General features: G+C 49.8%; 1 protein-coding gene across 1 annotated transcript in view; it reads right to left on the bottom strand.

Moving 5' to 3' along the window:
- BOK (BCL2 family apoptosis regulator BOK) overlaps nt 1–22,189 on the bottom strand; it is a 30,847-nt gene extending 8,658 nt beyond the window's left edge. The window contains exons 1-4 of the mRNA XM_036756233.1: nt 21,801–22,189; nt 20,824–21,046; nt 15,491–15,619; nt 83–246 (exon numbers count right to left, since the gene is read on the bottom strand). Coding sequence (XP_036612128.1) covers nt 83–246; nt 15,491–15,619; nt 20,824–21,046 — 516 coding nt within the window. The 5' untranslated portion in view covers nt 21,801–22,189. The remainder of the gene's footprint in view (nt 1–82; nt 247–15,490; nt 15,620–20,823; nt 21,047–21,800) is intronic.
- Between the last annotated feature and the right edge of the window lie 720 nt (nt 22,190–22,909).

Below are 22,909 nucleotides of genomic sequence, written 5' to 3'. Positions count from 1 at the left end.
GTACAAGGTTTGTTTTTCTGAAAATAAGGATGAACGCACGAGCGCACACACACGCACACACGCACAGGTGAACATTCCTTACCCATCCTCCTCGTCTCTTGAGCCATGTCACCAGCGTCTTCCGGACAAACTCTCCCAGGCAGTCCACGATGGTGTGGACCATGGCTGGTTGTGCCTGCCTCATGCAGTCCACAGCCAGCCCTGCTGCCACCGCATAGAGGGAGACCACTTTGCCCCATGTTATTCCTATAAAAGAAGAAAGGCCCAGTCTTCCTTAGCTCAACTCACCTACCATGTACCAACCCCCTTCCTCTCTGGCTCCAGAGAATGTTGGGATTTTCCGGTTATCCATGGAGTTCAAGGGATCACTTCTGAGTAGAGGAAAGAACGTCAGAGGTTGTGGTGTTCCACCCCCTCATTTTAGGGGGTCAAGGGCAGGCCTCAGGGCTCTCTGATACAGTTATTGGTCATAGCGGTAATTCCCCCTGCATAGTGCCTTAAGGTCTATACAGCCCTTCCTCCCAAAGCCCCTCTGAGGTTCATTCCTCATTCATTCCTGAAGCATTCATTAAGCACCTACTGCGTGCTAGGCTCAGTCAATAGGAAAATGACGAAATTATTAGATTCTGACTTCACAGGGGAACAAACCCACGGAAATGAAGTAATTTGTGTCACAGCTAGTAAGCGTTAGGGCCAAGGACTCCTGTTCTCTCCACTACACGGGGCAGAGCGAGGGTTCCTAGCTGGGAGGTCCCCCGGACCCCCAAGGAGCCTTGGACAGAGTTCAGGGAAAGAGGTCTGAACTCTGGTGGGGAAAACAATTACATTTTTATGTTCCCGACTTTGGCTTCCTTTGTAATCGCGTAGATTTGATTTTATGCCTCTAAAAACATTCTGAGAAGGATTGGTCCATGCTGCTTCCCAGATCGCCCAAGGTGGCACAAACCAAGTGAAGGCCTCCAGGCACGGAGGGAGACTATCTTTTTCTCCTTTTTGTACCCTCCCCCCCTCTCTCCCTCTCTGACTTTTCTTTTATTCCCTCAGGCCACCTGCCTCAGGCCTGTTCCTGGCCCTCCCAGGCTGGGCTCCAAAGGTTGGCCTAATGCTGACCTTGGGCAAACATTAACTGAGTTGGATAAATGACCAGATTAGAAACCTCTTTCTCTTTCCTCCCAGACCTTCCATCCAGAGTGGCCTCAGCCTCATCTCTCACCTTGTAGCTTTTTATAACATTCCTTGGAATTTACTGTCTCAGAGGAAACTTCCTTTCCCAATGCAGACCCCCCCCCCCCACACACACACATGCACATACACACACATATGCACACACACACATATGCACACACGCACACACACACACACACACACACACACCTTGTTTCCTGGAACAGGCTGGGGCCTCACAGCATAAAACCTTATGTGGAAAGAGAGTTGGGGGGGGGGGGCGGTTAGAGGGGAGGGATGTGTGTTTTGTAAGAGGACAATCAGCAAATTAATCTCGTTCACAACACAGCTTCCTGTGTGGCCCAGTGGCAGGGCAGCTGCTCTCTGGTGCCCTCCTAGCTCCAGCTTCCTTAATCCTGGGGTTTGTGAACCTAATCCCAGTGGGGCTCTCTCACTGAAAGGGCATCAGTGTGATGTGACCCAGGCTCAGGACCTTCTTCCTTGGCCTGAGTGGGTGGGAGTGGGATAAGACTTGGGAGACAAACAAACTCCTTCCCAGTTTTTTCCAAAGGCCAATCAAGTCAGTGGAAAGGGGCTTAGTGTGATGGCTAGGCAGGCAACTGGGGTTTAACTCCTTGATAGAGAGTAACAGACTTTGACCAAGTAGTACATTATAATGGATTCAGAGTCAGATGGCTTGCAGTTAGACCGTAGCTCCACAAGCTTGTGGTCCATTACCACCCCCAGAGTCTTTTCCAGTAGACAATGTGACTTGGGAGATAAAAGGGCTAACAGAATCTTGGGCTCCAGAATGAGAGAAATGACAATCCCTCTGCTGGGGTCAGACCACATTGAGTTAGCTCTGGGTGATGTGTATTGAGGAGGATTTTGACAGGGGACGGAAGATTACGCCCATGAAGACTGATAGAAGTAACTGGGGAATGTTGAGCCAGGAGAAGGCAGGGACTGGCTCTTCACTCTGGTTCATAGAATCACAGGAGCAGAGATTCAGAGCTAGATGGAGGTGAGTGAGCCCAACCCCCTCATATTGCAGATGAAGAAACTGAGACCAAAGAGAGTTCTGTTCATCGTAAGCTCCTTGAAGGTCATCTAGCTGCCACGGGAAGTACTCAGTGCTGAATAACTGAGTGATTTGTCGGGGCCACAAGCTAGCCGTTATCTGAAGTATATGATTCGAACCTAGGTCTTCCTGACTCCAAGCCCAGTGTTCTATCTACTATCTCTCACTGCTCAAGACCCCCCACAGTCCCCAGGAGTCCTATCATACAAGCTGGGAAATCAGAGACAAAGAGATTCCCCATATTAATGACTGCTGACCCACTGCGAACCCCTGCTCCTCCTCATGCTGTTCACGGCTGGCCTATAAAATGAGTCGGTTGGAATGGATGTCCCACAGAGCCCATCGGTGGGATGCTGTGGCTATCAGAAAAAGAGACCTCGGAGGTATCTGGGGCAGTTGTTCTAAAGCCAGTGGCCAAAGACCCTCACGGGGGACCCAGACACTCAGATGTGGAAGAAACTACATCTTTACTTCAGCAAGACTGATTTCCTTTCTACTCTGAGGTACTGTATTTTATGCATTTAACACATGCGTCTTGAGGAAGGTCCGTGGGCTTCAGCAGAGTGACTGCCCGAGGGTCCAGGACACAAAAGACTTAAGAAGCTCTGACCTAGTAAATGGCCCTCATTCTACAGCTCAGGAAGAGCTCAGAGAAAGTTGGTCACTGGCCCGCAGATTAGAGCCCAAGTGTCCTGGCTCCCAGGACAGCTCACTGGCCACTTCATCACATTTCCCTTCAAGTCAAGCTCCCTGACAGACTCTGGGAATGCCCAGGCCTCCTTTGCTTCTCGACAGGCAGCTTCCCAACATCCCAGGGGTGCCCCAAGCCGAGCCAGGTGGAGGTCACCACTGGCCAAGCCCAGCTCCCGCCTGCACTTGGTAGGACTGCTTGGCTCCCAAAGCAGATTCCTCTGCCCCAGCCTCTTACCTCCTTGGCTGATGCCAAGGCAAGGAGCCGCCCAGGGCTCAGAGAGCCACAGTTAAAGAGATTAACTCTCCTTTGAAAGTAAACATTCTTCTCATAAACGGTGATGGTATGACAGCCCTGGAGACAGAGATCCTCTGTTTAGCCAACCCATCACACAGGCACCCATCACCCGCCCCACTTGGGAACAGTGCCTTGACAGAGATCAAAGGGGCCTCTCCCAGGAGGTGAGGACCAGGCCTGTCCTGCCCAGGGCCATGCCCACCTTTGACTGAAGCTGTGAGCAGCGCCATGGCAGAGGTAGGATGGGGCTCCTCCAAGAGCCACTGAGGCACCTGCTGGGGGAAACTTGGACTTTCTACAGCCATCCTTACCCGGCCTCTGCTGGTCAGTGCCTAGAACATGGTAGGTGCATTTGTGTCGATGAATAATTGTTGATAATGTTAACCACAGCAATAATAAATGTTAATTAGTATTAACAAACCAATGATCAGTTGGTCATTCTGAGAATTCATAGGGATCATCAGTTTCAGGGCCCGAAGTCGCAGACCTCTGAAACCATCTGGGCCATGCCATGCCTGAATAAGGATCCGGGCTAATACTAATATTAATAGAATCTACATCCTGCCTCAAGGCAGCAAACAGCACTTTATATCTGTCAGCTCATTTAATCCTTCTACCCCACAAGTGATCGGCCTCCAAGGAGGGGACGCTCCTAACCTCTAAGACAAAACCCAATCCTCTCACCGTACAAATGAGGCCACTGAGTCTCTGGCTGAGGCCAAAGGGGCTATCACTTCTTCTCAGTCTTATTTCCCTCATCTTCGAAATGGGGCAAAAGTAATGTGCCGTTTGTAAAGCTTAGCCTGCTTGTGTGACCCTGGGTAAGTCATTGACCTGTGTCTTAGCTCCTTCTTTGTAAAATAAGGCTGACCTCTGGAATCCCCTCGCTCTGTGATCCCAATCCTACTGTATAAAAATCTGGGTTGCTCTTAGTGAAGAGTTGTTATTAATGGCAGTCTAGCTAAGGAGTCTCATTAACTTCAAACCCAGGCTGGGACCCCAGATTTCGCCTCCCAAGGAGCCCCAGAGCAAGCTCATAGGGGCTCGTTGGCTGACTGGTTGCATGTGCCATCCCTTGGATTCACCAAATGGGCCCTAACCCTTCCTGCTGCCCATCCCCAGAAATACAGACTACAGGGAAAACATCGCCTAAAATAATGTATGGAGGTGGCGGAAGGAGGCCCTGGGTTCAAATCCCACGTCTGACTCATTTGGCCAATGGGATCTTGGCCAGGCAATTTTACTTCCGTGGGCTGAGCCCCACTCAGGCTCTATTTACAGCAAAGATTTAAATAAACCACCTCTGCAGGAGGTGGGAACCCCAACCAACCTCTCACACGAAGAGGAATCTCTGAGCCCTTTCTGAGGGGGAAGAAAGAGAGAGTGAGACAAAAGACATCTCTACTTCACAGTGGTTGGAGCACCGTCCTAGAGTCAGGAAGACTCCTCTCCCTGAATTCAAATCTGGCCTCAGACACTTACCAGCCATGTGACACTGGGCAAGTCACTTCACCTTGTCTGCCTCACTTTTGAGTTGACTTCACAATTGACTTCCAAGTAGCTTTGTGGAAATGCTAAGACCAGTTCTCTCTGTCTGTTCATCTGCCTGCCTGTCTGTCTATTTATTAAGGTGAGGTCTCCCATCTGGCTCAGGCTGGAAATTCAAAGACTATTCACTGGCCCTATCCCTCTACCGATCAGCGAAGGAGTTCTGACCGGATCCTTTTCTGACCTGGGAGAGTTTACTCCATAAGCTACCTGGTGCTTGGCCTCCTACTCCCGAGGCCTCCTCCCATTCATGCCAATCCTAGTGCCAACGCCCACTTGAGCTCAGGACTCCTGATCCTTGGCCTCCCTACAGAACCATACAAAAATGGAATGTGCTGCCTGGAAAAGTAATGAGCTCCCCATCACCAGAGATCTTCAAAGCAAAGGCTGGATAACCACTTGTTAGGGATAGTAGAGAGGGGTTTCCCCTCAGGTGAGAAATAGGCTCTGGAGGAGGGAATGACAAACCACTCCAGAATCTCCTCCAAGAAAATCCCATAGATGGTTCGGTCCATGGGGGGGAGGAGTGGGGGGGTGTCACGAAGAGTCGGAAAAGACTGTACGAGGAAACAACCTGACACAATTCCTGAATTTCCTTCCAGCTCTGATACCCTGTGATCTGTTCTGCAGATGGAGAGACATTGAACTTAGCAGGTGGCCCAAGACTCAGCACTAAATAAAAGGACGGACTTGGGGCGGCTAGATGGCACAGTGAGCAGAGTACTGGCCCTGGAGTCAAGAAGACCTGAGTTCAAATGCAGCCTCAGACACTTGACACACTAGCTGTGTGACCTTGGGCAAGTCACTTAACCCCAATTGCCCTGCCCTCCCCCCACCCCCAAATAAACAAGAAGGACGGACTTGCAGCTTCTTAGTCTAGAGGGGTGCATTTCGAGAGGAGGCAAAATTGGGTGGGTCCAGGTTGGAGCAAGACCAAGTCTTCCACTAGGTAGAGCTCTTTGCCTCTTGGGGTGCTGAAAAAAAATTCCCAGAGTGCTCGGCGGGTTCTGCTGGACAGGGTCACGTAGGGAGGGGGGAGACGATGAGCGCGGAGTGGTCATGGCAAACCGAAATCCTTTTAATAGAACACCGGGTGTGCATCTCTCCAATCTGGACTCTCCAGGAGAAGATGTTCCATTTCTCCCAGTTTAATTGATACCTTTTGTACTTTACAGAGTCTTGGCGTTGGCAAGCTGGCTCAGGGGCAGCTAGTTTTAACCTTAGCAGGCAGGTTCTCCAGCCTCCGGACAGAAGGCCATCCAATGCCCAGCTCACACTCTCCCTCCTCTGTAGAGGGAGGGGGAAGCCGCTGCCCACAATCCAATGCCCAGCTCACACTCTCCCTCCTCTGCAGCGGGAGGGGGAAGCCGCTGCCCACACCTCCCCTCTCCAAGTTCGTTCCCATTCCCTCCCCAGCAGTGACAGCACTGCTTAGGCTGATGCTGAATGGATGAGTCCTGCCAGCAAGGTTGATCCCTATTCTTCTGGACACGGACTCCATTCAGTCCCTTTCACCTGTTATTTTCAGAATAAATCGCTGCCTGAAATCTCTGAAAAGTCTCTGGGGGTTGCAGCTGGCTCCTTCTCCCACATCCAGTATCTGTATTTGGGATCTTCCCCCGGAGGTCTCGCTGGCTAGCTGTAGCTGGTCAGGCTGAACAGGGTCGGATGATTTTCTACTGACCTCACAGAGCAAGCACAACGTAGGCGGGGGTGGGAGGTGGGGGGGCGGTGGGGTGGCTGGAGGCGGGGTGGGGGGGCGGCAGCCCGCCGAGGGGAGGGCAACGTGCAGGAGGCAGCAAGGCTGAGGAGTCAGGCCTTGGCATCTGAGGTTTGGAGTCAGCCGCAGGGGCGGCAGGATGAAGGAAGAGAGGGTCCGGAAAAGAGCCGAGCCCTGCACCGAGAATCCCTCCCCGCCCAGAGCCGGCGGGTTTCTGAGCCCAGCCCCGGGTGGCTTCCTCCCTCCTACCCAGAGTTCTCTTCTTTCTTCCACCATGGTATTCTGGCCTTGCCTTGTTCAGCTAAAAATGTATATGAGGTCTGAACTGAAGGCCGAGGGGGTGGGGGGGGGGGAGGGCCGGGCTTCAGCTTTCTTTTGCCCCCAAAACCCAGATGATGGTGATACTTTGTTGGTTTGTTTCTGTTTTTGCCTTTCTTTGTATCTCCAGGCCCAGTGCCCACTTTACAAATTGAGAGAAAATCCAGTGGGATAATGTGAATACCACTGAACCCCTTAAAGTGCTTTGTAAAGGTCTGCTAGCATTCTAGTTATCCTTAAGTGACTTGCCCAAGGCACTCCCAGCTTGTCAGTGGCAGCGACAGGATTCCTGATCCTGTGCTCAAAGCTCTTTCCATTATAACTTTCCCCACGGTCTTTGGGCATGGCTTCCCAAGGCCCCACAGACACTTCCCACGCTGTGCTGCCCCCCAGTCCCCCCTGCTGTGATCATCCTCAGACCAGCCCCCCATCCTCAGACCACTCCCCCTGCCGTGCTGCCCCCAAGGCCCCACTGCTGTGCTCATCCTCAGACCACCCCCCCATCCTCAGACCACTCCCCCTGCCGTGCTGCCCCCCAGACCCCCTGCTGTGCTGCCCCCAGACCCCCTGCTGTGATCATCCTCAGACCACCCCTCCATCCTCAGACCACTCCCCCTGCTGTACTGCCCCCAGACCCCCTGCTGTGCTGCCCTGCTGCCGCACCCTAGCACCCGCTAGCCTTTCCACACTCCCCAAATCTGACCTCTCCTCTATGTGTGTCTCCTTTCAGAATGGGTCTTCCCTGAGTCAGTCTTCAGCTGCCCTCTGGCACCCTGGCCCACCAATGCGAGGGGGAGTTAGAAACACCAGCCCAGAAGGTTCTGTCCAGATCTCTCTATTTTAGCTGAGGCTGTTTTTTAAGCACTTTTCTTAAAATGCTGGAGAAAATTATCCCAGCAAAGAGACGGCAATTGTGCCATCAGCACACACTGGTGCCAGCATCAGAATTTTAGGGAGCAATCTGGGGGGCAGGAAAGATGGCAGGAGAAAGCAGTGCAGGCCCAAGAGGCTGCCCAAGGCCCTTTGGGATGATGCTGCAGTGCACCGGCTTTTTAACTGTCCTCTACCCATCTTCCCCATCAGTGGTGATGGATCTGCACTGAGGGTTGGGTGGTGCAGTGGATAGATTGCTGGGCCTGGAGTCAGGAAGCCCCGAGTTCAGGTGTAGCCTCAGACACTTCCTATCTGTGTGCCTCTGGGCAAGTCACTTTCTGTTTGCCACAGTTTCCTCAGATGTGAAATGGAAATGATAATGATATCACCTACTTGCATGATTTTTGTGCGGACCAAATGAGATATTCATAAGGTGCTCAGCACAGTGCCTGGCCCTGGAGGGGCACCACAAGGCTTAGTCCCTTCTCTCCCTCTCCTGCCCGCTCAGCCTGTGTGACCAGCAACACCGTCTGGAATACCAGCTGGTCGTGGGGGCCAGGGAGCCCAGCAGACCTAATCGACCTGACCAGGAATCAATCCTGTGCCCTGGACCTTGGGGCTACTGAGCAAACTGGTGAAATACAACATCCAGGAAACACCCAAGCTCAGGTTTCCACTGCACCACCCCCCTCACACATCGATGAAGGGTGGAGAGGGCTGGTGCAGAGTCCTGCCTCCTGGGCCAGGAGGCGCCTTATCTGTGTACTTCTCTATGCACATAAATAGAGCCAGTCTCCCAAGCCATACTTGGAGACCTATAGTGGGTGCTCTCCACTTCCTCCAGGGGTAAAGCAAGGGTGGCTGTCACCTAGCTGGAAGAGCTGTTAATGAGCCTGACAACTCTGGAAAACAAGAATATCATTTCATTTTGCAGGCAGAAACGGATGCACCCTTCAACCTAATGATTCCCTTTCTTGGTCCATATTCTAAGGGTGCTATTGTTTGGCGGGGGAGGGGAAAGAGAAACAGCTCCTTGTAGGTTGCCTCCACCCTCAGCCATGGTCACTCTATTGGTTGGGATAGGTTTTAGTTTTTGCTTTATTAGTTTGTTTTGAGGGAAGGTTGAATTTGGGGAGTGCTGGGTGGGGCAGAATGAATGACGCCCAGAAAATACAGTGTTATAAAAACCTAAGACATCATTAAAATCTGTTGTTTTTAAAAAGCAAGAAAAATAAATCCCTACGTGTACCGAAAGATTACTAGCAGTACCATTTGTAATAACAAGAAACTGGAAATACTACAATAATAATTACTATTATTTATATAATACTTCTGAGCTTGCAAAGCAGACAACACCCGTGATCTCATAACAACTAGCGGCAGAAGATGGAGCGCTGGAAATAGAGTGACTAAGACCTGAATTCAGATCCTGCCTCAGATGCTTACTAGTCATGCGGCCCTGGATGAGTCACTTGATTTTTCTCAGCCTCAGTTTCCTTGTCTGTAAAATGGGTGTAGTAATAGCAACCTACCTCCCACAGTTGTTGTGGGGGTAAAATGGGATATTCATAAAGTGCTATGTAAATGGTAACTTAGCTAACTAACAACCCCCAGGAAAAAGGCATCTGCAGTACGTATTATTGTCTATTTGACAGATGAGGAAACTGATAGAGTAATTTTTTCCAGCCCAAGGAAGCTTAGGAAGAGAAACAGAGAGGTCTGTGGATACTGAGGGCGGGACTGGCCAGGAGCATGCAGCAGCAGCGGGGAGCTTTCCAACACCCAGATTTGGAAAGCGGGCTGAGACGGAGCACCAGGGCAGAAAGAGAACCCAAAGTACCCCTGAATTAGTGCTGGGAGCAAGAAGGGGTGCTGTCTGGTGACTCTGTCGTCCCTGACCCAGTGTGGGGTCACGGGTGCAGGGTAGAGAGGAGTGGTTGCAGGCTCAGAACCCCGCTGAGGACTGAGCACAGAACAAATTCCAGACACTTAACTGTAGGGCTCTGAGCCAAGGAGTAAAGACTAAACTCAGGTCTAACCTTTAGCCTTGCACATGGAAGAACCAGGCAGGCGACCAAGACCAAGATCAAAAAAGAGTCATCAGTTCTGTCCCTCTGAACCTGCAGAACCTCCCAGGGGGGGCCTATAGAAACTCAACTATACACAAACCAACAGACCCAACTTGCAGAGTTCAGACCAAGAGGGTAGTGAACTGACCTCTCCCCATACCACACCATTTAGGAAGCAGCAGAAACTAACAGGCTCCCAGATTGAGCTGTGAAAGCAGCAGAAGGACATAAAAAGACAGAAGCACAGGTCAGATATCACCCCCCACCCCAAACCCCCAGAGGTGAGCAGAACCCAACACTAACATAAAGTCCAAAGTCAAGAAATAGGCTGGAAAAATGAGTTAACAAAAAAGAATCCAAACATAAAGAGCTACTGAGGTGACAGGGAAGCTCAAAACACAAATTTGAAAACATCTATAAACAAAGACTCAAAGAAAAATACAGATTGGACACAAACCCAACAAGAATGTCTAGAAGCTATGAAAACAAATATTGACACCTTGGCAAATGAGGTACAAAAGCTTACTGAAGAAAACAGTTCCTTAAAAATTAGAATTGGTCAAGTGGAAACTAATGATTCCATGAGACATCAAAGAAAATTTAGTCAAAAGACTAAAAATAAAATAGAAGAAAATGTGAAATATTGCATAGGAAAACTGACCTGGAAAATAGATCAAGGAAAGAATTTAAAAATAATCGGACTTACCAGAAAGTCATGATAAAAAAGCCTAAACATCTTAGTTCAAGAAATTATAAAGGTAAACTGCCCAAATCTCTTAGAACCAGAGGGCAAAGTAGTAATTAAAAGAATCCACCAGTCACGTCCTGAAGGAAACCCCAAATTGAAAACTTCCAGGTAGAGAAGAAAATACTGCAACCATCCAGGAAGAAGGACTTGAAGTAACAAGGAGCCAGTCAGGATCACACAAGATTTTATAGTTACCTTTGAAAAGAGGACTTGTAACATGATATTCCATAAGGCAAAAGATCTAGAATTACAAGAATAACCTACCCAGCAAAACTTCAGTTCTACAAGGAGGAAAATGGATATTTAATGAAATAAAGGACTTTCAAGTATTCCTGATAAAAAGACCAAAGCTGAGTAGAAAATCTGACATTTAAACACAGTACTCAAGAGAAGTTTATATGTATACATGAGTGAAAAACCATAAGAGAATTAACAAGTTTAAACTGTTTACATTTCTATATGGGAATATGAAACATGTAATCCCTCAAAATTTTATCATCGCCAGGGATCTTAGATGGAGTCTAATTAGGCAGAGGGCTTAGATGTAACTCTATTATGTTTAAATAATCTCAAAAGAATAATAGAAGGGTGGAGAAGAAGGATAAGTTGGGAGAAGGTGGAAGGGAGAAGCATTTCTATATGTAATCCACAAAACCCAGCAGAAAGAAACAGAAAGAGAAATTCCATTTAAAATAGGTACAGACAGTAAAAACTACTTGGGAGTCTGCCTGCCAAGACACACACAGGAACTACATAAATACAATTACAAATCACTGCACGCAAATAGAGACTGGTCTAAAGAATTGGAGAAGTACTAATTGCCAATGAGGAGGCCAAGTGCAATAAAAACGACAATGTTACCTAAATTAATTTACTTATTGAGTGCCGTACTAATCAAATCACTAGACAATTACTTTATAGAACTAGAAAAAATAATTTGGAGGAACAAAAGGTCAAGAATACACGGGAATCAGTGAAAAAAAATGAGAAGGAAAGGGAACTAGCAGTACTAGACCTCAGACTGTGTTAAAAAGTGTTAATCATTAAAACAAATTGGTACTGGATAAGAAATAGAGAGGTCGACCAATGGAACTGATTGGGCACACAATATATAGTTGCAAACACAATATACAGAAGAATATAGTACGCTAGTGTTTGATAAACCCAAAGATCCAAGCTATTAGGACAAGAACTCATTCATTGACAAAAACTGGTGGAAAAACTGGAAAGCGGTCCGACAGAAAGTAGGCATAGACCAACATTTCGGACTGTCTACCAAGACAAGCTCAAAATCAGCACGTGATTTTAGACTGAAAGGGTGACATAAGCAAATTAGTGGAGCATTAGAAGAAATAAGAAGGAATAATGAGAAGGAAAAAGTTCATGACCAAACAAGAGGTAGAGAAGATTGCAAGCGCTAAAAGGAGTAATTCTGATTACACAAAATTAAAGATTTTGTACAAACAAAATAATTGCAACTAAAATTAGAAGAAAAGCAGGAAACTGGAAAAAAAATCTTTGCCATAAGTTTATCTGATAAAGGTCTCATTTCAAAGCCAAACATATAAAGAAAATCCTATTTCCAAGAATAAGAACCATTGATAAATTGATAAATATTGATTGATAAATGTTCAAAAGATATGAATAGACAGCTTTCACAAGAAGAAATCAGAGCTATCAATAGCCATATGAAAAAATGCTCTAAATCATTCATAATTAGGAAAATACAAATTGAAACAACTCTAGGGCTATAAATTGCAAAGAAGGTGTTGATTCATATTGATAGAGGAATTTTCTCACCTGGGAGTTTCCCAGACAATGAAGTTGCCAGTCCAATTTCTCTCCCAGTCCTCCTGCTCATATTTTTAAATACCTATATTTCTAAATACTTAAATATCAATGGCAGTGGGGGAAGGGAAAAATAATCATTTATTAAGTGCCTACTATGTGCCAGGCACTGTGCTAAGTGATTCACAAATATTATCTCATTTGATTTTCAGCGAAACCCTGCAGGGTAGGAGGCGCCATTATTATCCTCATTTTACAGTTGCAGAAACTTGGGCAGATGTTAAGTGACTTGCCCAGGGTCACACAGCTAGTAAGTGACCGAGGCTAGATTTGAACTCAAGTCTTCCTGACTCCAGGCCGACGGAGCCACCTAGCTGCTTTTAAGTCAAAACAAAATACATATCTTGAAACAAAAATAGATGCCCAGCAAGGCATTTCTCAGGCTTTATGCACAGCTTTGCCAGGAAAGTCCAGAATTTGAACTCTCTCTCTGTCTCTCCCCTCCACCTACCTCCCCCCACATCTGTCTGTCTGTCTCTGACTCTATCTCTGTCTCTGTCTCTCTCTCCCTCTCTCTGTCTCTGTGTTTGTGTGTGTCTCTTTGTCTCTGTCTTTGTCTCTGTCTCTCTGTCTGTCTCTCTGGTACTCAGTTAATGTTTTAACATTCACTGGCCAGGCATGTTCCAGTAAGAAAAGGAAGAACTGGAATAAAGTTGCATGTTTCTGCTCAAGCATGTGGAAACTGTCCACGTATTTTACACCACAATTACCCCCTTTCCTTCCATGGGAAATGAAGGACATGTATCCCGAAGGACCATTGATGGATGCTGTTCTCCCCCTGCCCAGTTCTGCTCAGCCTGGTGACCTCAGGCAGAGAGGAGGAAGCCCTAGGGATGATTCAGCCTCTGGGCTTGACAGCTTGCCCCGGACCTCAGACAGCTTGAGGCCTGGGCACCACTCGTGGTAAGGAGCCCCATATACATTCCCCGAGGATGAGCTGAGGGTTCCTGGCCACACCCCAGAGAGACGCATTAGAAAAGCTCTGCTCCCTGACTCTGATCATTCTCATTCCAGACACCGGCTCCTGCTGGCTTAGGCCCTCATCAGAAAATAATCCAACTGAAAATCTGTCTGGAGGGGAGATGAGGCCGTGCTTGTGCTTCCTTCCAGACCAGCCAAGCTGTCTCTCAGCTGCTGGGGCATTTTTAAATGCCTCTGGGAAGCAAATGAGGGCTCCAAAGCAATCCTGGATGGATTTTAAATGTCTCTTCTTGGTTCCTCAGCCAGGGAGCCTACAGAGGCTGGGGCCACACCAAGGCAGGAGGGACTCAGGAGAGCTGCGCGTCTCCAAAGGCATAGTTTTGGGATCTACACTTGATTCAACATTCAGAATTCAAATTTTAACAGGAAAAAATACGTGTATCCACTCATCCATGAGGTTTGGCCTTTCTGAGTCAGCTATTTCCTGGGCCAAATACTGGGCCTTCCTGAAAAGCCCCAAAAGGAGGGGCAGCAGAGAGGAGGCTGCTCAGTGGCCCCCTCCTGGGGAAGGAGAGTGACCCATCCCCAGCCTTCGGAGGTCCGTCTCCATCAGGGGAGGAGGGGATGCCACCTGGCCACAGCTCTAATTTCCCTTTCAGTTCTAAGTACTATGAGGTAGCTTTTTAAGTTTTAAGTTTTGGTCCTAAACCTGATCTTCATCGTACTCAGGGTTGAAAGTCCTTCCATCAATGCCACCAACAATTGGTCTGCAATTTAGTCTTATTGAGTTGCCTGAGACACAGAGCGAGTGACTTCCCTCCCAAGGGCCACCCAAGGCAGGCCTGGTCCCCGAGTGTTTCTGGCTCGGAGACTCCCCCTCCCCCCACAGCCGGTCCACGTCCTAAATCATCCACTCGGGCCACCCTGCCATCTATTATGCAGCAGCCACCCCACTTCTCCCCCCATGGACCAGCGCCTTCTCTACCAGATCTCCAGGGACGCCCCCCCCCCAAAGTTAAGCCCCAACTTTAGATCCCCTGCCTTGGGACTAAACCATCTTGGTTGGTGACTGACTACAAACTTCCCTGGCTGCCGTAGCTGGCCTCTACCAGAAGAAACCAAGCTGTCAATCTAGGGGTGTGCCGGTAAATGTTTAACAACCCGCACGCTTTAAAGTTTAATATGCATGACTAACATTTTCTCCAGGAGTTTCTTAAGTCTGAATGATCCACAGAACAATCCATCCAGCCTGTATTGGTAGCCTTGCTCACCTCCAAAATGGAACAGTCGGTTTGCCTGCGCTACTAGCAGCTGGCTCCAGCACCGCCCTTTATCACAGCCAACCTTCTGCCTGGCCATCTGCCCTTCCTTGATGATGCCCCGCCCCTGCTGGGCTATGTCCGACCCCTCCCCCGACCCACCCCACCCCCCCACCCCCTTATGTGAGGGAAGGTCCCAGGAGCATATCGTGATTATCGTATCGAAATCCTACTGGGAAGAGAAATATAGAGTCAGATGGGGTCTTAGACCCCCTTCCACTTTAAAGATGAGGAAGCCATGCCTAGGAGACGGTAACTCGCCCAGCTAGCGAGTGTTTGAGGCAGGATTTGAACCCAGACCTTCCTGTCTCTCAAGTCGAGAACGCTGCCCACTAAACCACAACGGTTCTCTAACCAATACAACTGTCTTTCTGGGAAGAGTGAATCAAAAAAACCAGCCCTGTGGCCCCACTCACCCTGCCTTTGGCTCCCCCAAACCAAAACCTCCTCCAGCCCCCACACCCCAATGTGTCGTCCCCCTCTATCAGAATCTAAGCTTCTTATGGTCAAGGGCTCTCTCGATTTTCTATGAGTGCTGCTAGGTATTAGCCAGTGCTAATTACTAATTAGCATAACTAATTAGCATAAACAGCTTGATAAATGTTTGTTCAATCATTTACTTCATACATTCTCTCATTCATTCCTTTATGTCCCAAAGCAGCTTGGGGCTTGTCTGCAAAGAGCGGAAGGAAGTGACCCAAGTGATGGATGAGGACGGCCTCCTCCCTGGGATGACAGGTCATCACCCCACCTACTGATGTGTAACGTCCAAGGAATGCACTCAGGCCGCGTGAAAATCATTAGTGCCGAGCGCCCTGCCCACGGCCGAGCCCCACCCCGTGGGGATCCCAGCAGGGAGAGGCCCCGGCCTTCCCCCCTCCGTCCCCCTCTACCTGCGGCGAAAATCTGTGTGGCCACGGCCAAGAAGGCGTCTGTCACCACGGTCTCCGACTGCAGGGAGATGTTGAGCTGCCGAGCGATGTTCCGGTAGACATTGGGGCGGATGTATTCCAACTCATCCCCTACAAAGAGACAGATCGGAATGAGGAGATGGACCTGACGCTATCCCCTCAGCTACCCCAGCCTGGGACTCGCAGGGAAAGACCCTCAAGAGTTATTACAGCTTTTACAGATGGGGAAACTGAGGCCTGCAGGGTGAAGGGTGGACGCTGGGTTTGGCGGCAGAGGACCCGGGTCATTCCCAGGCTCTGTTTTCTCGTTTGTAAAGTGGAGCCTCAATGGCCTCTGAAATCCATCTATAGCATTTCTACAGCACTTTACATGTACTACAAGAGCCCTGGGAGGTAGGTGCTATCATTGTCCACATGTTACAGAGGAGGAGACTGAGGTCCAGAGAGGCTCAGTGCTTGCTCAGGATCACACAAGGGGCCAGTAGAAGGCGCAGGCCTGGAACTCAGATGCTCAGGTCCCCAGTTCAGGTCAGTATCCTTCCTATTTCTCTACACTGCCTTGAGGATACAGAATAGAACAGAAGCTCCCTGACCCACACCTTGGAGCCCCCAGTGGGAGAGGGGGGTACTCTGTCAGGCCATCCTGCCTGGGCGGGGCACAGAGCTTTCACTTCTGTTTCTAGCCTGAGCTCCCTCTGAGGGGCAGGGAAGCCTCCCTCACCCTCTTATCCAGCCATGAGAAGAGGCCCAGTCCAAGGCTTCCTCCCAGGCTCTCTCCTCCAGGTCTAGTGACTGATCACCTCTGATACCAAGGGGAGGCCCACAGGGCCTGCATGGGCGCGCTCGAGCACAGGCAGCCCTAGCCTCCGCTGACATCACCAGCAAACCCAGCAGGGTCTCAAAGGCTGTGTCCCATGTTGTGTCCCATGTTAAGAACCCCAAGCCAGACCCCGGAGATCAGGGTTTGAGGATAGAGTTCTATATAGATTTGTGGCCTTTGGCAAATTACTTAACCCCCGCTGGCCCTCAGTTTTCCCATTTGTAAAATGAAGGTCTTGGAAGAGAGCACCCCAAACAGGAATGGACTGCCTTGGGTGAGGTGGTAGATTCCCTGTCTCTGCAGGTCTTCAAGTAAAGGCCGGATGCATGGGGGAATGTTTGCCCGGGGATTCTTGGCCAGATATAGGTGGGATTAAAAGATCCCTCCTGACTCAGAGATTCTGAGTCTTTGTCTAGAAATCAGGAGTTCTTAACTTTTGGGGGGATTACGGCTGCCTTTGGGGGTCTGCGGAAGCCTACGGGTGGAGCCCTTCTTAAGAACAGGATGTGAAATGCATTAAATAAAAGGAAAACAAAGGTTAATGAAAATAAAGATGCCACTTTTTTCCCCATTTGAGCTCATAGACTTTCTGATGCCTTCATCTGTTGACAGAGCCCTTGGAGATCTGTGGACTCCAGGTCAAGAATCCTTGGCTCAGATGGATTCCTAAGTAAGGTCTCTTACACAGACAGTCCATGAACTAGGATCTCATTGATGTGGTCCCTGAAAACCTTTTTGTTCCTCATTCCAGCAGGGTCGCCACGTTCCTAGTTCAATTCTGTCTGACTGGGAATCTATGAAGCTGTGGGTGACATCAGACCTTAACAGAGCTTCAAAACTCCTCCAACCTGTTATTTCAAATGCGTGAGATCTCTTTGTACTCTCTATAATTACCTAGGCTCTCTTTGGGGAAATTTAGGAAGTGGCAGCAGCAAGATTTGAACTCGAGTCTCTCTGGCTCCATATTCAGCACTCCATCCATGGCACCATCTTGCCTCCCACTTATGTCTTTATTTCTTATTTTAATTTAATTTTATTTATTAATTATCATTAAATAATTAAAATTATTGTTTTATTTCTTGTATTTTATTGATGTTTATTAAGTTTGTAATGAAATATTTTGGGGTCTAGGCCTGTGATTTTGTTGGTGTCAGGAGCACCTAGGTGATGAAACTTAGTTTGCTAGTGCATTTTGACCATCTGACTTAACCAAAAGTCTTACAGAGTCTTCTGGGTGTTGGGCTGTTAAGTGATTTGTCCAGGGTCACCCAGGCAGGATATGTCCTCGAACAAAAGTCTTCCTGACTGAGGTTGGCTCTTCTAATAAACATTTTAAAAAATTCCACTGATACCAGCAAGTCTGTAGATGCCAAAACCCTGGGGTATGAAGGCAGCACCTCTGAAGTCTGAAGACAGAGTCCAGATCTAAAGGGACTGTGTCATCTGGAGTGACCAGCCAAGTCGACAAGATGGAATTTAATAGCTACGAATGTTCCTCTCTGCAGCTAGATTTTAAAAAATCACCAGCTGCAGGAGAAGGAGGTGGGAGTGGAGAAAGGGGAAGGGCAGCTGGAGAAAGGCTGGAGAAGTGCTACCAATTAGCCCTGACCAACAATGGCATGTTTTGTTTTGTGAGGTAGTGACCACCCCATCTTTGGAAACACCCTAGCCAAATGACTATCTGTAAAGGAAGCCTGGATTCTCGAGGGAGCTCTAAGTAGTCAGTAAGCATGCCATATAACACACATCCAGGGGTGTGCTGGAGTCAGCCTGAACTGGCTCCTGACATCCAACTGTTACATTTGCAGTGTGAGTCTCAGAAAGTGGCAAACTTTATGAAATCCAGGCTCACTTTACTGTTTTGTTGATTGTCTCCACTTGAAAAAGTGAGAGGGAAAATGTTAATAAATGCAGATTAAATTTAAAAGTCTGTCTGAGGTAGCTGCATGACTTTAGACAAGTCACTTAATCTCCATGGGTCTCAATTCTCTCGTCAGCAAAATGGGGATAAGATGAGAACACATTTGTGTTCTCCTGCGTAAAGCCAGCACTGATAGAGCACTTTCAAATTCACCAAGGGTTTTTTTTTTACAGACAATATTTCAGTGAAGCCTCACAATAACTTGGTGAGATAGGAGATCTAAGCATTTCCACAGATAAGGAAGCAGAGATACCCAGAGACTCTGGGAGGATTGGAACTCATGCTGCAGGTGCTGACTGACGACAAGCCTCCTGCCTCAGCAAAACCACAGAGGCCCGATGGGGTCACTAGGCCTGTGCCTTCGTGGGAAGTGTGGAGAATTTGGAGGGAATCCAAAGGAGAGCGATTAGAACAATCACTGAGACTAGAAATAGACCCTGGGAGAAAAAGTGAAAGGAAATGGAGTCATTTCACGTGGGGAGGGGGAGTTGAGGATACTAAGTGTGAGAGGGCACAAGGAGCTGGCCTCCCTCCCACCAAGGCCTGGGCAAGAGGAAACAGGCTGGGGGGTGGGGGGACCCTCTGCATTAGACCAAGAGGAAAAAACCCCAATCTTTCCTTTTTTAAACGCCTGAGAATCACAGGATACAGCATCTAGGGAGGCTGGGAACCTCCTTTTCCGGGGATTCCAAAAAAAAAACCAAATATTCATCAAGACCCCCCTGGGCCTGGTTCTGTCCAGGCCTAAAAAGTCAAAGTCCTAGGCAGCTCCTTGGTGCCACAGTGCCCAGAGTGGGCCTGGAGCTCAGGAAGACCTGAGTTCAAAGCCAGCCTCAGCCACTTTCTAGCTGTGTGATTCAAGCAAAGCCCCTGAACCTCTGAGTGCCAAAGGGAGCTAATATGAAGAGAAAATATGAAAAAGCACTTCGAAGACTAAAGTGCTCCAGAAATCTCTCCACTCTTGTGCAGAGTCCCCTCTCTGGAAGCAGGTACTTCTTGATTCTCATTTCTAATTCTGTCCCTCTAGTCTGCCCACCCTCACCCCCCACCTGTGGTTTAAGGTGTATGGCAGGCCTGGGTGCCAGGGCGGAGCAGCAGCAGATGCCAGGCTTGGGCACCCAGATCCAAGGGCAGGAGGGGAAGAAGCAGGGGGCTGGGCAGGAGGGACTAGGCCCCACAGGGTTCTGAGCCAGGGGAGCTGAGCAGACCAGGAGGTATAAGGAATTATTGAGGCAAGCTCAGCAGCTGATGAAAGGAAAAAGGCCTGAGCCCAGAGGCAAGGAGCCCTCCCTCAGAGGAATCCTGAGGAAGGTCGGGAGCCTCTTGGAACAGGCTGAATCAGCTCCCCAAAGCCCAGGCTCAACATAACCCTTTAGAGGTCCCGCCAGAAACCAGAGAGAGGAGTAGGCTTTACCAGGCTCTGGTGGTGACAGAGAGTAAGCTGCTTGAGGGCAGGGATAATATCATTCTTTGTCTTTGTATTCTGGGCCCCCAGCATAGTGCCAGGAACATTCATTAGGACAGAAAACTCCCAGGTGAGGAAATTACCTCGTCCAATTCAGGCTGGCCCCTTCTCTGAAACTCCATGAAGAGCCTGAGTGCCTTGATCAAATTCACACAGCCAGTTTGTGTCAGAGGCAGGATTTGAACCCAGTTCTTCCCAGTTCTGAGGCCAGCACATAGTAGGTTCTTTGTTAATATAAGCTTGATTGATTAGAACATAAACTCCCTGAGGACAAGGATTGTTTCATTCTCTGTACCTGTAGGCCTAGCAGTGTTTGGCACATAGTAAGTGCTTAATAGATGTTTGTTGGTTAATCAATATTTGTTGAGTGCCTACTATGTGCCAGGCCCTGTGCTGAGTGCTGATCTATGTGGTTACTGAATGCCCTCCCTGAAGCCCTGCCAGTTCTGTTCAAAAGTGGCTCTGCTGGCAGCGTGAAAGCCTGGTAAAGCTATGTAAATGGGCTAGTTCCTGCCCCTTCTGGGACCTAGGCCCCCTCTCTCTCCCTAGCCCAGGTTGGCTCCATCAGGGATTGGGATGGGGTTGTCCTGGGGCAGTTAGTGAGCTCCTGGGGAGCCCCAGTCATCCAGGATGCCCCACAGAGGCTCACCTGCTTTCTTATTGTAACTATGGGCAAGTGACTTCCCTTCTCTGGGCCGCTATGGTTCCTTTCATCCCTGATCCTAGTTAGTAGCAGTCAGCATTTGAACCCAGACCCTCTGACTCTAAATTTAGTGTCCTTTCCATCTTGTTCACATTCAAGCAGCACGTTTTGGTTTACAAAGTACATTCCTCGTGACTTGGAGATGTCTGATCCTCATTTTACAGAAGAAGAAATGGGGGGAGGGGGGGGAAAGGAATGTTTTAAGTGACCTGCCTCTGTTCCCACAGCTGTGAAGCAGCGGAGACCTGACTTCAACCCGGGCCCCAAGGCTCCAAGCCCACTGGGATGGCCATTAGCCCGAGCTGTTTGAAGGTAAGGGAAAACGGACCCATTTCCCAGGTTACAACTGAATCATCTCAGCATCAGGCAGATGCTGGGGCCTGCCCCAGCTGCTGCCCCCACTCACCCAGCCGGAGGAGGATGCTGGAAATCTCGGCCAGCTTCCCACCGGGCGTCGGCGCCTTGTACTCGGGCTTGCTCCAGACCAGCCCGGCCCGGATGAGCCGGGAGTGAATGTATTCCCGGCACAGGGCTTTGGCCTGGGACACCAGCTCTTTATCCGTGGGGGAGCGGTCAAACACCTCCATCACCTCCGCAGCGAACACTGATGAGCGCCGGAGAACCTCCATCTGTTAGGAAGAGAAAGCAGCCTGATGCCGGGAGGCTCGCTGAGCGCCTCAGTGGAGGCGGGAAAGAGGCATCCTGCCTGGAAAGGTGGAGACTGAGCTGTTTTCTGCTAGGTTAGTCCACGGGACAAGCCGAGGACGGCCCCCTCTCACCCCACCCTCTATGATTCATCCCCAGCTCCCTCTCTCTGGCTTCCTCGGCAAGTGCCAGGACCAACCAACCTAGAAGCACCAAAGAAGGGTCCAAGCTCCACCTGGGCGGGGAGAGTGGGGAGTCCCTAAGGGGGGCAGAGAGGGGAGCCCCTTCAAAGAGGAGAGCTTTGGGAGTGAAGGCATATCCCCCTTGACTCCAAACAGAGGCTAGTTCCCAACATGAGTTCAAAGAACAAAAATCAGGAAATGAGCCTACGGCTTCGGGTCCCAAGGCCAGTCCCTTCAGCTGCCCAGGTCGACGAAGAGCTGGGGTTCTGGCTCTAGGTCCGGATGGATGGGTGACCCATGTTATAACCTGGGGCTGAGGTCACTCGGTGCCTGGACTTCCACTAGATACGCCAGCCTCTGCCCAACCGCCCTACTCTGAATCTCCGCTCTCTTGTCCGGCGCCCATCTGGTTTCTGGGCTTACCAGGACGCAGGTGCAGCCCTGGGCCCTGGACTAGGGACCAGGCGAGCCCCCAGGACCCCTCACTTACACGGGTGAGGGGCTTTCAGGTTTTCACAGCACGAATTCTGATCGTCCCGCTTCCCCCACGGCTCACCTCTCAAGTTGCATTTTTTTCCCCTCTGCGAAGATGAAAGATAAACCTCGGTTTCAAGGGCTCCTCCTCATCTCCTTCCGTTCACACATACATGAGCACACACACGTCTGCTCTGTCGATTCAGAGCTCTCTGCCCCCACCGCGGAGGTCCAACGGGAAGTTTGCTGGCTGGCTGGCTTTCCCTGGGCTGCCGTGGGCCTGGGAGTCTCTCTCCCTGGCTCTTAGCGTCTCTGGACCATCCCGCGTCCTTCTGTCTTGTACACAGACTTTCTTCGAGGGAGAAAGTCAGAAAGACAGGCAGACAGACAGACAGACAGATAGACAGTGTCAGGGAGAGAAAGAGCCTTCTAAGGAAAATGAAATGACTAGGAGGCGGAGCCAAAGAAGTCGGTTAGAAAGCAGGCTCCCCTTCTACTGTCTCTTAAGGAGGAACCAGCTAGTTACTGTGATTGATTAAGGGACAGTGTTTCGAGTGCTGTCCGTGGGGAGGGGAGCCCACCGGGGGGGGGGGGGGCTGGCCTCGAGTGCTGTCCGTGGGGAGGGGAGCCCACGGGGGGGGCGGGGCTGGCCTCGAGTGCTGTCCGTGGGGAGGGGAGCCCACGGGGGGGGCGGGGCTGGCCTCGAGTGCTGTCCGTGGGGAGGGGAGCCCACGGTGGGGGCTGGCCTCGAGTGCTGTCCGTGGGGAGAGGAGTCCACGGGGAGGCGGTTAGCCTCCAAAGACCACTTCCCTTCTTTGAGCCTGTTCCCTTCTCCTGTCAAAGGGTAGTGTTGGAACTAGTTGGAACTATCTAGAAATGGGATCCTAAACCAAAGTCCCAGAATCTCAGAGTGGGCAGGGACCTCCGAACCCAGCTGGTCCAGCCCTCCCCCAAAACTGAATCTCCGAAATATCTCCCGCTAGAAGGCAGAGCTAGAAGGATGCGTAGAGACCCTCAGATCAAAAGCCCTTGTTTTGTGGGAGAGGTCCTGGGTCACACAGCTTGTAAAGGTGGAAGTGGGATTTAAACCAGAGTCTTTCTGATTCGGAGGCCTGTGTTCTGCTGCACCACACTCCACCTGGAGATGATGCAAAGGAGAGGAAGGAAGAAAACAAACATGTAGGTGCCCCC

The sequence above is a fragment of the Trichosurus vulpecula genome, chromosome 4 (assembly GCF_011100635.1).
Source record: "Trichosurus vulpecula isolate mTriVul1 chromosome 4, mTriVul1.pri, whole genome shotgun sequence".
Classification (NCBI taxonomy): Eukaryota; Metazoa; Chordata; class Mammalia; order Diprotodontia; family Phalangeridae; genus Trichosurus; species Trichosurus vulpecula.
The sequence above is the reverse complement of the archived record's forward strand: the minus strand, read 5'-3'. Positions and strand labels throughout refer to the sequence as shown.